The sequence below is a fragment of the Alosa pseudoharengus genome, unplaced genomic scaffold (assembly GCF_046254945.1).
Source record: "Alosa pseudoharengus isolate Yale_2024_CS ecotype anadromous, Long Island Sound unplaced genomic scaffold, YU_APseudo_1.1 YU_APseudo_1.1_scf_4, whole genome shotgun sequence".
NCBI lineage: Eukaryota > Metazoa > Chordata > Actinopteri > Clupeiformes > Clupeidae > Alosa > Alosa pseudoharengus.
The window spans coordinates 6,162,597-6,178,271 of NW_027468774.1; the positions used below are offsets into that span (position 1 = coordinate 6,162,597).

A 15,675-nucleotide genomic window follows, 5' to 3' on the forward strand; every position below is an offset into this window, starting at 1 on the left:
AGGCGAAGGAAGTGTGAGAAGAATTTCTGTGTATCTATCATATGAGTTACAAGATTCAGTTCGATGGCTAACGTCACGAAGTTAAGTGTGAGTCTGCGCAGTACTGGGGGGACCAACTGAAAAATCGTTCTATTTGACTCAGTGCCCTCCCATTGAAAACGACGGAGTCTGTTCGTCCATTTCTTTTACTGTCTATGCACAAGCCTCGAACCGGGGCTTCATCTGGCACGCCCCTTTCTGCTCGACACAAGCTCCGAAGCCTCGCTTCATTGGGCACATCACTACAGTTGGTCACGAATCATCTCGTCAGCGTTCTCATTGAATTCACACTTAACAGCAAGCTCGCGAAGGGCAGCTATATACTGAACTACTGTCTCATGTGGTAGTTGTGAACGCTTACGGAACGTATGTCGCTCTACTACGACGTTTACCTTGGGAATGAAATGCTTTTGTAGCGCTGCGACAGCCTCGTCCAAGGTCGTTCCTGTGTCGAGCAGCGAGTAAAAAATTATCTGTCCTTCAGCGCCAAGGCAGTGCAGTAAAGTTGCTCTCTTGCGGGCTGTTGGCCAAGAATTCCCCGTTGCGTTTATCACGGTTAAGTAGTTGTCGAATATACGGAGCCACATGTCGAACGGCATGGATGGAACTCCCGGACAAGGCAAAAACGATGCAGGCGCAGGAACGTGTACAGACATCTCGTCAAACTTTGCAGAAAAATCCTCGTCGCCAATTTGTGGTGTAGTGGAGCTTCAGAATAACGGCAAATAGCAACTTAGTAAATAGCTTTTACTGAAAACTTCAAGCAGTAGCAAACGCATGCTGTATCCAACTCATACATCTTCTTCTAACATAGAATGTGACTGCACCAGCATACATTCTGTAACAGTGCCTCCTAGTGGCGGAATAATAAAGCTGTATTACAGTATTACAGAACACAACAATAGGCATGATACGTTTACTGAGTGCTAACCTTTTTTGGAGGGTGAACGTAAACGTAAGCATGATTTTCTGAACTGGGGATTATCACTAATTGTACCCCCATAACTTTTGACAACTGAAAATAAAATGTGATACAATGAACAGAAAACTTTTCAGTGTGCTTAATCGCCATGTAGCCTAGACTAGCCTGTTAATCAAATTAATGTATGAAAATAAAGTTGTGCATCATGTTATTGAAGGAGAGCAACGTTGCTATTCCCTGAAGATGAGTCAGCTATGTTGACCATTCATCTACAAATGGTTTTCTTATGGATGCCAGAAACTGCATATTACACTATGACAGTTTGTAAGGGTAAAAGCCTGTTGTCGCAAGTTTTGCGCAAGGTCCATAGGCTACAACAAAGTGTTTCTGGAGTGAAACTTTGAATTTAGTCAGGCTTGTGTGATAGAAGAATATGGCCAGAGGCGGACAGAGTACACAGCTTCATTACTTGAGTAAAAGTACAGATACCCTTTGCTAAATGTTACTCAAGTACAAGTAAAAGTACAACAGTCAGATGTCTACTTAAGTAAAAGTACTGAAGTACTTGTTTTTAAAAGTACTTGAGTATGAAGAGTACAAGAGTAGCCTACATTTTCTAAATATTGCATTACTACTGCCACAGTGCTTACATTTATGTACAGAAACGTCCTACATGCAGTTATGAAAAATTTTAATTTTAATACCTTGGAGAATGTTAAATGAATTGGAAGTAAAATCAAGTAATTTTCATCTTTTTACCATGTTGCCAGGGATGCAGTATTTCTAATACATGTATTTAAAATACGTATTTCAAATACAAAATATTATTTTGTAATTGAAACACTTGAAGCGAAAACTATCATTAACTTGTTCAGAAAATTGAAATAGTCTGGCGAGGTGGGGCCACAGGTTGGCACATTCCCGGGATGGACTTGCTGCGTCTTTATCCATTCGTCCATGGTTTCGTCTCTTATCTAAATCCATGGAGTTGACTTTGGCGGAAAGCTGAAGGTGATTGCTGATAGGCTGTCCCATAGTCTGGCGAGGTGGGGCCACAGGCACATTCCCGGGATCGTCCATGGTTTTGTCTCTTATCTAAATAGTTAACTTTGGCGGTCAGTGGCACCTGCACAATCCAATCACGTTTGAGAAGGAAACAACAAATTAAGGGTTTCCGAGATTTTTCTTTTTTCCTTTTTTTTTAGAAGTGGTAACGGGTACTCACGGTTATGGATAGAAATGTAGTGGAGTAAAGAGTAGGCCTACAACATTTGCCTCTCAAATGTAATTGAGTAAAGTCATGAGTACTCCCCAAAAATGATACTCGAGTAAAGTACAGATCCCTCAAAATTGTAATCAAGTACTGTACTCAAGTAAATGTACTCCGTTACTGTCCGGCTCTGAATATGACAAGGCTCTATCTCTAACTATCTCATATTGAGAAGATTGCATGACGCAAGTAACAGTGGACTAACTATGGGTAACTGAGGATAACTTGTAGACCATAGGTATAGTTCATTGCCTAAGTGCTATCTCTGCTATTGCTGCTTTTGTTTGGTCAGATTTTAAATCTCCTGTGGTGGGTTGGACATATGTAGTGTCATCAAAACGCCTGTCCACGTCCCCCCTTTCCGCCTTAACGTTTTCACACTGGTGCCAGAACTTATCCTCTGTGCCTCCGGTCCTCTGTGCATAAGGTAAGGTGCTCTTTGTGAATGAGTGTCATGGTGATGGTGCAAATGAGTAAGTCAAACAGTGCAACAGTGTAAGAATAAAGTCTATATATCTATATATAAATAACTATATTAAGAAGGTATAAGTGTGGTCACAGGAGGGAGGGGCATGGAGGCTGTGGCATGGAGGGAGGGGTTGTGCATATGTGCTAATAAAGCACGCAAACAGTGAGGCAGAAGACAATGGTAAAGTGGCTAGTGGACAGACAGTTCAAGACATGGAGGTGGTGAAGAGGCAAACAGACCTATTCCTAGTCTATTTCTCCTCTTCCCTTATAAGTGATGCATGAAATTGAGGTTGAAAACTCCCTCTTGCCTTTTCTCTCTATAACACTATATAGCAACACAAAGGAGGTCAATTAAACAAGCACGATACACAAACAGGGTAGTCACATACAATACACGGGGTAAACACATGAGGTACAACATAAAGAAAGACTATACCAGCTAACACATACATGACAAGGTAAACGCAATTACTCATACTAAAACCAACATCAACATAACACACACACACATACACTGTACAGCATTATGGGAGTTCAGTCATGAACCAGCTAGGCTCAGTTCACTACAGTACTTTCTTGACGTGAAAAATTATCTTTTAAATTCACACACATCATATGTGAAATTCGTGGCACAATTCAAACTGGACCAAAAAATAATTGTTATCTCTCCATTAACTCCCGTTCATATTTTTTGAAAGATAGGTCCCATGGACCGGAAGTAGAAGGGGCGTGACTTCGGCTCTGAACCAACGGACAGCGCTTCCAGCTTCTTGCTGAGGAAAAATGGCGGACACAAAATACTTGTTCTGGCGGAGAAGGAGTTAAGTCATTTTCCGACGAATGACCGTCGCAGGAAGTTGCGTCATAACAAAGGGACGCCAGACCCTCTTGTAACCATAGACATAATATACATAGACGCCGCTTTGGCTGCTGGAAACAAGAAATGCGGCAGCCATCTTGGACCTGTCATACTCCTCATTGCGTTGCAGCAGAAAACACAAGATGACAGCACTGTTCAGCATGTTCCTGCTCAAATCGGCGGACCATACTTGGGGGATTTACTTTTCACAAGTAAGATTTAACATTACCGTACTATTGGTTGTATTTTGTATTTTCGAACAATGTGGCCTGTATCATAGCTACATGTATGACCTTTGCAGCAAAAAAAAACGCGTGAAAATCTGTTCGGTATTCAGTGAGATATGATTAATTAAGTGCACTGACAGCTCATCGCACCGGCCAAACAGATTACACTGAGTGGAGTGGATGACCGGTCCAAGATGGCGGCTCCACATCTCGTCAGCGCTAGTAGGCAGTAGCGGTCGATGCAGCGTCTATAGTATATTATGTCTATGCTTGTAACAGCTACTCGGTGATACTGCAGACTCGTAAAAGTAGTTAGAAAATAAGGCAGAAAAACGACAAGTTTCCTCATGCTGCTTCCTTATGTTGGAATATGCAAAAATGTACAAACAATCAAGAGGATGCTTTCTTGTATGTGATTTCTGTGAACAGTGATACTGCAAACGTGTTGATAGCCTATTGTTGAGCCTATTTTTATGCTGTAGCCTAGTGTAAAGCATGTCACACTAGACTAGCCTACAGAAAACTAATTGATGTGATATAATGATAACTTGTATGCCTACAATGGTTTATTAAACATCGTAGTCATTTATTTAGTCAGTCAGCATGTTCATGTTAATGAATAGGAAGGACATCTATAACGATACCAACATTTAAATAAACCAACATTTCGCGCAATATCTGCCGTGAGCGTGAGTCACGAGCTCCTCCCAGCTGACTGGCAGATCACGTGGACAGTCAGTCGCGATCGATTATTTAATAAATACATGTGAATTACGAATAATAATAAAAAGATTTTTTCCATGAACTGTAAAAGAAAACACGTTTTTCCCCACTGTATTCTCCATAAAGAGTAAAGTAAATTATGTACTTATTTCTGGAATTGACGTCACTTCCTGGACTCGTCTGAGGCTGGTCTAATGGGTCATTCGTCTCTATAAGACTTAACTCCTACTGCCGTTTTGGCATGCTGCTCAAAGCCAGTGGGCGGAGTCATTAGACAAAACATAATAATTTTCTTTTCGCCTAACATAACTTAAATTCGTACATTTTACATTTCTCAAGATTAAAATAGCTTTACACGATTAATACATGTTTGGAGAGGGAACTTAAAATAATCATGTTAAATATAATAAATGCATTTTTGTAAATTCAACAACCCCCATTTCCTCTTTTTTTTATGACTGCCCTACATCGCCTGTTGCTGTCCCCTTGCCCGGACTCCTGGCCCGCGCAGCCTAGTGACCCAGTACTCGCCCTACGACAACCCCTAATCCCCTTGGACAATTCATTTCCTACACTGGACTATTTGAACGTTCTGACACTAAATAGGATTCATGCATTATCATACTGGTTATGTAACATTTGTAACATATACCTCAGGTGGCTTTAAACACCATGTTCTATTCTGTACACCTAACTAACTTTTGATTTATTATGTATACAGACCTTACTGCCCTGTAACTGACCCTAGGCAGATGGGTCAGGCCCTTGAGTTGTGGATCTACTCGAGGTTTCTTCCTATTATGTATCTCCAATTCTAGGGAGTTTTTCCTCGCCCCTGTTACTCATGGACTATCTCTGAATGTTTTAAAAATCTGTAAAGTGCCATGAGTCATGTGTAACATTTTGGCGCTCTATAAGTGAATATTGAAATTGAAAACTGGTAAAGTAAGTAGGCCTAGCTAGCAGCCAGTTGTCAAACAAGTCTCATCTGAAAACAAACCACCCACAGCTCGAGCAATTGATCTATATTTGGTATGATGAAGTCATCTCTACTCCTAAATTGAAAGAGGAAGAGGAATTGATTTCTGAGTTAACTGTCCAACATCACTAGTTGCATATAACGTTAGAACCAATTAAAATCAACCGGAAATGTGGCTTTAAAGTTATTGGTTAACGCTTTGTGCGCCGTCATGGGATATGTAGTTTATTAATTCTGTAGGACCCCGGCAAAGCACAAAATTAAATCACCATTTAACGTTAACGGCCACATTCTTATATTACGCTTTGTATACCCTGCTTACTCTGAAGTCATGTTATTTCATTAATATATATATGTATTTTTTTTGTTCAGTTTAAAACTCTGCGTACAGACTGGCAGGTCCAGTGAGTAGGCGGGACTTTCGGTTCTCTTTGCTGTAGCAGCTACCGACCATTAAAAAAAATCTGTAGAGTGGAAGTACTGTAGAAGCCAGCTAACGTAAAGCTAGGGCTAACGCCGTAGCCAATTTGCCCAACCGAGGCAGGTATTTTTAGTTAGAAGGAGAAAGAAACAACTTAAAGGAGCACACGCTTCAGATGCTCGTATTTCCTCCTGGATATTTCAATGGTTTCTTTGCGTTGAATCGGAAACCATTCTGGACTCCTAGCTTGCTAGTTGGCTAACGTTAATTCTCACGGACACGTTTCATCATTTAAAACACAAAACCGAATGTTGTTTTTGTCATGAGTCCGGCCGGGTGTTCTCATGTGAACGGGTTTAAAGTGGATAATTGGAAGCAAAATCTTCGAGTCATTTATCAATGCTTTGTATGGAGTGGGACTGCTGAAACGAGGAGACGCAAGGTAAAAAATAATAACTGGCTGGAATACCATTAACGTTAGCTAGCTATCTGAGCTAGCTAGCTAAGTAACCGAATCTAGCTAGCTAATGGGATAAGGAATATCTAACGTTACATACGACGCCCCACACAGTTTGAAGCACTCCACATGTACACCAAAATGCAAGAATGAATCGGTCCTATTCAGTGTCTATCTCAATGCAGTCATCTCTCTCTAGCCGACTGGCTAGCTGGTGCAACCACTGGTGAGCCCAGACGGGCAAATACCGTGCATAGGCTACAAGGACACTGCTGGTGGCCAGCCGAAAGCAGGGGTGCTGAGCCTCAGATCATGCCAGAGCCTTCTAACGTTAGCTAGCTATTCATAGCTAGATTATCTATCAAAGATTGTGTATCATCCATCAGATTGAAACAGACCTAAACACTGAAATTATTTGGCTTAGGTGGCTAGATCTTGAGAAGCATCTTTGCTAATTGGTGTCGTCCCAAGGACTGCATCTTTAAACGTTAACGTTACTGCTGTAGCAGTAGCAAAATGTGTTGTAGGATTGCAGTGTTGCCGAGTTCATTGCATGTCGGTGGCTGTCCAGGATGCAGACGAAACACGAAAGGAAACACTGACGCTAGTTTGCCCTATCAAGTGAACATTAACAGAGATCGCTTTATTGCATCCGATGATGTAGAAGAGATGAAGTGCATTATAATTATATTCTAACATCTCATGCAAATGTGTTCGACTTTCAACTCGCACAACGACTCATACACCTGAAAACATAGGCTAGCTAACACTGGCTAACCGGATAGCCAAGCGTACGAGCTGCGCGTTGTGAATGGGAAGCACTCCTGTTATCAGGCCGTTTTGACTCCTTGGTGCATGGGTGTTTTCGCACTTCAAACCTCTCTTTTTCATCCAATATCTTGCTACCATCCCCGTCATTCAGTGAACATAAGCTAATCGTGTCTCGTGTGTCCAGTAAATGATGCGAGCGTCTGTTAAGTTGGCACTGTTGATTGACATTTCCTTAAAACACACTGAGGCGGCAAGCTAACGTTAACTACAACGCCCATATTTTCTTCACCGAGGTGATGTGATCTACCGCCCTGTTTCTAATGTAGGGAAATTACATACTTAAAACCGGAGGTGATTGGGAAAGTTATTATCTGTCCACTATAACACCTATTATATGCCAGCCCGCATTGTTAAGAGATAACACGCACCATTTCCCCCCCCATTCAACCCTTGTGTACGTACGCAGCGGCGCACACAACACACCACTTTGTTTCGCCACCTGCGCTTAACCCACCCCCGCACTATGACATAATCCGTAGCTGTCGCTCTTGTCCAGTACGTGTCTCTTTCCTCCTGTGCAATTTCAGGGAATTGTAATAATGGCAGTCCAGCTCACATTGCAAGGGAGCGTTGCGAAATCGTGTAGCCACTTGAGTGACAAGCTGCCGTTGTTGTTTTTAAACATTTAAAGGTATTTGACTGTGGGACGTCTGAATGTTTCTGCTAGTAACTGTTACCCTCTTCATGTTGTGCCCTGTAAGTATGCCATGCTTTGTCACAAGCAAGCCCAGCACATCTTAAATGTGTCACACATTTCTATTTCATTGCTGATGGGCTAGGTGCTTCAGAGTGATGCGGGATGGACGACATTGGTGAGTTCAACCCCCTGTTTGCACTGACGACTGTAGACAACTGTAGAGAGGATCTGAACAGGCCAGACAAACGTTCTCTTTCTCCCTCACCCCCCCCCCCCCCCATCCACACACTCAATTTCATACATAATTGTGTTTCTACATAACCAGTATAGATCTTCAACTTGTATACTGACATAGGTGTTTGAGGAGGAGGATTTGTATATGCTAACTGTGATATATTATGTGGAAAGATAAACAATTTGCCAAGCCATATTCAAAGTATCCTGTCTGTCTCAAGGATTGGACACAAACGCAGTGTTCGTCTTTGTGTGGAGTGTGGTTGATCACTAAGTCTAGCACCTTTCAGTATGACGCTTTTCCATACAATACGATTTCTTACCATAACACATACATTACGATCATGTAAAAATAATGGAAGCACTTATGTAGTACACTGATCCATACAGTGACAGATTGCATCTACCCTCAGTGTCCTATAGGCTACATCAAAAATACTCATATTAACGTTGTATGCAACTAATCTTCTCAGAATGCCCACGCAGTACTACGGATGCGCAAGGCTACTGAAGCTTCCATGCAATAACATGTGGCCAGTCCCCAAGTGTCCAATGTTAATGGGTATGACCAAGCAGAGAGCCTCCCATAGATTCCTCTCCATCCTCCCAGCTTTGTAGAGGGCTGCATTCAACTCGCCGCTAACCTCGTCCGCCAGTCAGGTATGTGTGTGGGCATCTTGCAGCAGGTCTCCTAGGCAACCACCCACGATTGCTCCGAACAGATGGCCATACGCAATTTCTATAAGATTGGCCGCCTATCATTTTAACCAGCTACAGGCATAACGGGCACAATTGATGTTAGAACTGCACTAATTTTAGCAGATATGCTTTACCTTGACTGTTGATTGGTTTGTGTGATTGTGGTTTGAGATGTTGATACTCTGATGATGGACACAAGTTCGTGGGCCACATAGCTCTTGATATATTTGCCTTCCGCCGTTCACATAATTGCCTTGTCGTTTATTCTTCATCAGAGATTATGACATGAAGACTGAGTAAGCATAGTTAATATGGTGGCTTACCGGCCATGCTAGCAGCCCTGCAGTGTTTCTGGGGATGTTGTTTTCACAGCCAAAGGGTTGGAGATCTTAAAAGTAAGTTAAATGCACACTCGTTTTTCCCAAATATTAGCATGGCAGTTTTTGTAAAACAAGCTTGCAGCCTAGCAGACAGTTCAGGCACGACCACAGACATGGCGAGGACGAGGAGGTTGACATAATTAACAGAGACAGCGAGGCCTCTCTCAGTCATAATTAAACGTTCCTCTGAATTCTCCAGGGTTGCCGGGCCTCTCTCCCTGTGAGCCAGTTTAGGCCATTCTGAAGTGGGACTGCTCGTCTGCTCAGGGTCTAGTTTCTCTGGATTCTAGCGCACGTCCCTGAGCCCTGCATGCGGTCCGCCGGAGCCGAGGCATATTCTCTGGGTTCTGGTGTAGAATGTGGGCTCTCTGGGTTCTGGTGTAGAATGTGGGTTCTGGTGGCTGCAGGATAAGCAGAGGATACCTGGAGTTCTCTCTGAAGGAGAACAAGGTCCGATAGGGCTGTTGAGAAAATAGGGTTGAAGCAATGTATTCACTATGAGTCACCTGATGAATACATTTTTAGCCTTCAAACATCCTTGAGCAGTACACTGGAGGGCGTGGAAGATGTCTGCTTGTTTTTCAGGTAGTCGTATTATACCATCATGGGATATTACTGCACATAGAGAAAGATTATCTTCATGGCTGATTATGATTTGGATCTAAAGCACAGGTTAACAGGATTCGGTGATTTAAATACATTTACCTCCAGCCTGGAAGTTCCTAGACTGAAAATAACACTGAAATTATATTTTAGTTTGTCATTTGTGCTGTAGTTCTGTTGATTAACTGACTGAAGGAAGACAAGTAGACTTATTTTTTGGCATACTTTGTCACAATTAGGTTATTCAGCTGCTGTTCAATTAGCTGTGTGTGTGTGCGTGTGTGTTGGAAAGAAAGAAAGAAGATGGGATCTTGAGATAGAGAAAGATCTCTGTAATGGTGTGAGCTGTTTGTGTCTTCTGTGATCATGTGTAGTGACCTGTGTGTGCTCTTTTGTTCAGTCTGGAATAGTGTGTGTGTGTGTGTGTGTGTGTGTGTTGTCTGTCTGTGTGTGTGTGTCTGTGCTCTACCCTGTTTTGTGGCTTGCTGAAAGGATGTGGGTTGGCTATCCCATGGCCTATCTACACTGGCTTCTTGCCATGCCTCTGTCTGTCTGTCTCTCTCTTTCTCTCTGTCTCTCTCTCTCATTCTGTGTCTGTCTGTCTCTCTCTCTCTCTCTCTTTCTTTCTTTCTGTGTCTGTCTGTCTATCTCTCTCTCTTTCTGTGTGTGTCTGTCTATCTATCTATCTATCTCTCTCTCTCTCTCTCTCTCTTTCTGTGTTTGTCTGTCTGTCTGTCTCTCTCTGTCTCTCTCTCTCTTTATGTGTCTGTCTGTCTTTCTGTCTCTCGATTCAATTTCAATTCAATAAGATTTATTGGCATGAATGTAAATTTTACAGTGTTGCCAAAGCATTCAATACAACAATAATAGTAATATAGATAATAATAATAGTAATACAAATAATAATAATGATAATAATAATAATGAAAATAACACCTGGCTGGATTATTATGTTATTGATCATGTAACATGGGCTGTTCTCTCAGGATCTGAGACTGTATTCTGTCTCTCTCTCTTTCTGTGTCTGTCTGTCTGTCTCTCTCTCTTTCTCTGTCTGTCTGTCTGTCTCTCTCTCTTTCTCTGTCTGTCTGTCTGTCTCTCGTTTTCTGTGTCTGTCTGTCTGTCTGTCTCTCTCTCGTTTTCTGTGTCTGTCTGTATGTTATCAAAGTGCTCTGCGGCTCCCTGAGCAAATCTGGGTGCAGGGTTATTATGTAATTATTAAAAGATTCCGTAAGTGTTTTTACGTTTGGTTCTGGTTCTTCAGGATAACCTTTTGGTTCTCATCAACAAACACTCCACAGCTTCAGTCTGCGGTGAGCAGCTGGTGACGTTGGGCCCAGAACTCCGGTGTGAGGTCAGCTCGGATCTGTGCGTTCCTTCTGAAAAAGAGGAGAGGAGGTGCAGTGAACTAAAGCACAAGGCTGTCCGCCGATCTCAACGTACGCACGTGGGCCAGGGTCTAGAATATGCATTTAGATTCATGGACATAGATGATGACCAGTACTTGGATACGAATGCGTTTAGATTCATGGACATAGATGACCAGTACTTGGATGGTTCGAGGAAGGTCAGAGTGATATTACATTTTTCTCGTCTTACTGTGTGTGTGTGTGTGTTGCTGTGGGAGTGGGCTTTTGCTGTATTTCCAGGAAATCCATTCAGAAGAAGGGAGTTAGCCAGAGCAGGAATTTGCTTCCCGTGAGAACGCAAGTGTGTGTGTATGTATGTGTGCCTACCTGCATATGTAGAGTTTTGCTATGCTAGTTGACAGTGTCACCCAGAAAAAGACCATATGCTCCCAGTCACCCGCGGCCACGGCTTAGCTGTCGCATTCGCTCTCCACGGGCAGCTCCATGTGTCTAGAGCAGCGCACAGTCCGAACTCACAGCACCTCTGGCTGGAGGAGTGTGTGTGTGTAGTGTGAGAGAGCCAGTGTCTGGGGAGGGTGTTAGGCTGCTGGCTCGCTAAACCTTCTCTGGAATTTTTACATGAACTGTCTGGCAATGTCCTCCAGCTTAGTTCTTCCTCACGCACGCCGCGATTCGCATAGCATGACTCTGAGTACATCAGAACAGCAGGCAAACTGATTCAGAACAGAACAGCAGGCAAACTGATTTAGATCAGAACAGCAGGCAAACTGATTTAGAACAGAACAGCAGGCAAACTGATTTAGATCAGAACAGCAGGCAAACTGATTCAGAACAGAACAGCAGGCAAACTGATTTAGATCAGAACAGCAGGCAAACTGATTCAGAACAGAACAGCAGGCAAACTGATTTAGAACAGAACAGGCAAACTGATTCAGAACAGAACAGGCAAACTGATTCAGAACAGAACAGGCAAACTGATTCAGAACAGAACAGGCAAACTGATTCAGAACAGCAGGCAAACTGATTTAGATCAGAACAGCAGGCAAACTGATTGAGATCAGAACAGCAGACAAACGGATTCAGAACAGAACAGCAGGAAAACTGATTCAAACAGAACAGCAGAATTAAGTCCTTATTCTTGGCTGTGTCAGTGGTAGGACTGTGTCAGGACCCATGCTCATTGCTCTGCATTGCATAGAAAGCTTTGTGTATAGGTTGAATGTCTGTAATGCGTGAACAAAGTATGTGCATATGTGTTGACATCTGTAAAGATATGGTGGGTTTAGAGTTTCATTACACAGTTGTCATACCCATCCTGGTCTTTTTTTGTGAACCATTGTGAGTTTAGCGAATTGAGGGGTAAAAAGCTGAAAGACAAATTTGAGAGAGAAGAATGATAATATTAATAATGATAATAATAATAATAATATAGAATAATATATATTGAGATGTGAGAGAGGAGAATGATCCTTCCAAAGGATGATTTATAGATAGTGAGACCTTTTTTACAGAAACAGACTTCAGTCCCAAAGCAGAATGCAGTCAGTTTAACACGCAACCAAACACTCAGAGGGCGGTCAGTTTAACACTCTGGCCCAAAACCAGCAGGGACACTCGTGTGTGTGTGTGTGTGTGTGTGTGTGAGTGTAATGTCAGCAGTACACCTGTTGGAAGTGGGGTGCACTCCACACTGATCACACTCAGCTGAAGAGACCATCCATGCTCCTGTAAGTGGACACACACGAGCAACACACGGCTTTGTGGTGCAGCATTGCACTGCTGTATTCTGTAGTAGAATAGCAGAGATGAGAGCAGATCTGGACCTGGGGCCCACAAACACACAGAGAGAGAGATGGTGAGAGCATATCTGGACTTGGGGCCGTCATGGCAGTCATTTTAGATAGATGTATTACAAAAGTCAAATACTTCTTTGATCACACAGGAGATGTAGGAATGTGTGAGCTCTGTGTGCATATTTCTCACACACACATACACACACACAGGCACACAGGCACACAGGCGCTCTTAATAGCTGCCTGATAGACTGAACTAGTTGAGTTGAGTGCTGGTGCATGTGAATTGGTCCATTAGAATGGTAGGTGTAAAACAAACACAAATGACTTCCTCCAGCCCCCCCCCCACCCCCCCCCCCCCCGCCCAGCAGCACCTCTCTAACGAGCTGTAAACGAGGACTTAATTAGTCCTGTCGCTTTCTCCCTCGAGACCTCTCTCTCTCACCCCACCTCTCACTACGCCTCCCAGATCCCCTCCGTGCAGGTCTGAAGGCTGCCTCCGCATTATTGGGCTTTCATTGAAATGCCTCTCTCTTCATACCAGACAAACCAGAAACCTCATACGCTTATCAACGGCCGTTTACATTTTGGCACTGCCAATGTGATCATTTGGCTGATTTAGAAGAATAGGAAGTGGCAAATGAAGTGCCAGCTTTTTTGAAACTAGCAGCTGGATTCTCTAGCTTCTCTGCTAGTGTGTGTACACACACACACACACACACACTGTTCTCTGAGTTTACTGAGGCTGACGTTATATTGCACATGTCCGTGAGTGGTCAGGGGTAAGCGAGGTAGTCCGAGTGACCCCAATATTCGGAGGGTCATCAGAGGGTGTAGGCGCCGCTCTCTGCGTATGCGTGTATATGGCCTTGTATCCGCCATGTTTTCTGTAACTACACGGGCGCTCCGCTACACGGGCACCAGCCGCACATGGGTGAGCTCCAAACGGGCCAAGTACAGTATGAACAGGCTTTGATGGTGATGATGGGCCTACGCTCTCTGCCTCTGTGGGAGTTGATGTAATGCCTTTGTAATCACCATCTTCACAACTTGTTCCTCGTCAGCTCTGTGTTACACACACCTGTGTGTGTGTGTGTGTGTGTGTGGCCAGTAAGCCTGCCCGGTCCATGTGGTGCTGTGGGAGTTGTGTGCAGCTTTAGTGCATTCATAATTTATGCCTGAGAAGGCAGTGCTGAGCGGAATATTCATGAGCGGCGTATTTCAGCACGGCGTTTCTCGCATCACATCGCATCGCATGCGTGCGTGTGTGTGTTTGTGTTTGGTTGGGCGCATGTTTGGGGGATAGTTTTACAATTGAATCCAACCACCAGATCAGTTGCTCACCCCTTTGTTTCTCTCTCTGACACACACACACACACACACACCCCTCATCCCAGGATGATGAAAATTGCAGTGGATCAAAGTGAATGAGAAGATGATCACTGCACGTCTAAGCATTGCTGAGCTGTTTCAAAGCAGATAACGTTGCTTTTAATGCGGAGCGCGCTGTCTGGATGAAAGGGAGGAGGAGGAGGAGGAGGAGGGGAGGGGAGCGGGGCCAACTGGAGATGCGGTTAGAGATGGAGGAGTCATAAGCCTCAGAGGCAGAAGAGTGGAGGAGAGGAGGTGGAGGAGGACCCCCCCCCCATTCCTCTGCTGTCATCAGATTCAGATTGGTTTCTTCTGCACTCTTCTGCCTGCACTGAATACCAATTAGCTGCAATGATGAGAAAGTACCTAACCTTTCAAAGCTTGTTGCAGTAGTCCTGCTCTGACATAATGAGCTCGTGTGTGGGTGTGTGTCTGTGTGTCTGTGTGTGTGTGTGTGTGTGTGTGTGTGTGTGTGTGTGTGTGTGTGTGTGTGTGTGTGTGTGTGTGTGTGTGTGTGTGTGTGTGTGTGTGTGTGTGTGTGTGTGTGTGTGTGTGTGTGTGTGTGTGTGTGTGTGTGTGTGTGTGTGTGTGTGTGTGTGTGTGTGTGTGTGTGTGTGTGTGTGTGTGTGTGTGTGTGTGTGTGTGTGTGTGTGTGTGTGTGTGTGTGTGTGTGCGTGCGTGCGTGCGTGTGTGTGTGTGCTCGTCGGGGGGGTGTTTTGGTTGGAGTCTCTAGGCTTTGTCCTCCAGGATTGTTCACACATTCACACACGCCCCCCTCCCCCTTGACTTGCCCATTGTAGAGTGGGGAGCACACACACACACACACACACATCTGTCCAGCGAGTGAGCGACATCAAAAGCCATCTGCCGAATCAGATGCCAGCCAGTCACTCTCCAGGGGCAGAACGCAGCCAATCACGGATCACAGAGGCTCCTCAACCCTAATTGGTCACTGTGAGTATGTGTGTGTGTTGGGGTGGAGGACGGAGGGGGGGGGGGGGTTTCAGTAGTTGTCCAAAACACTCCTAGATGTGTGTGCAGTGCCATGTTTGGTTTGTGAGACAGAGCATGATAATTGGCTGAGAGGCTGTGCTCTAATAGGTCCTCTTTGACAGACAGGTGCTGAGCACAGTAGGGGGGGTTTGGATGGGCATCTGGTGTGTGTGTGTGTGTGTGTGTGTGTGTGTGTGTGAGAGTGTGTAATGTTTAGCCTGACTGCTCCCACCTTTTGTTGTGGTTCCTCGTCCTCTATGCCATCTGCAGTCGGGTGTTGCCTAATACTAACAATATGTATATAGTATACCTATTCTTTCTTTCTCTCTCTCTTCTCTTCTCTCCTCTCCCCCTCTCTTCTCTATTACTAACACTGTACCTATTCTCTCTCTCTCT

General features: G+C 44.0%; 1 protein-coding gene across 2 annotated transcripts in view; it reads left to right on the forward strand.

Moving 5' to 3' along the window:
* Positions 1-5,954: 5,954 nt before the first annotated feature.
* Positions 5,955-15,675, forward strand: part of LOC143103266 (ubiquitin carboxyl-terminal hydrolase 22) — a 30,457-nt gene continuing 20,736 nt past the window's right edge. Inside the window, exons 1-2 of one of the 2 annotated variants that reach the window (XM_076267085.1) lie at positions 5,955-6,353; positions 7,979-8,011. In XM_076267085.1, the coding sequence (XP_076123200.1) occupies positions 6,234-6,353; positions 7,979-8,011 (153 nt within the window). In that variant the 5' untranslated portion in view covers positions 5,955-6,233. The remainder of the gene's footprint in view (positions 6,354-7,978; positions 8,012-15,675) is intronic. The other variant, XM_076267086.1, reaches the window with a different exon arrangement.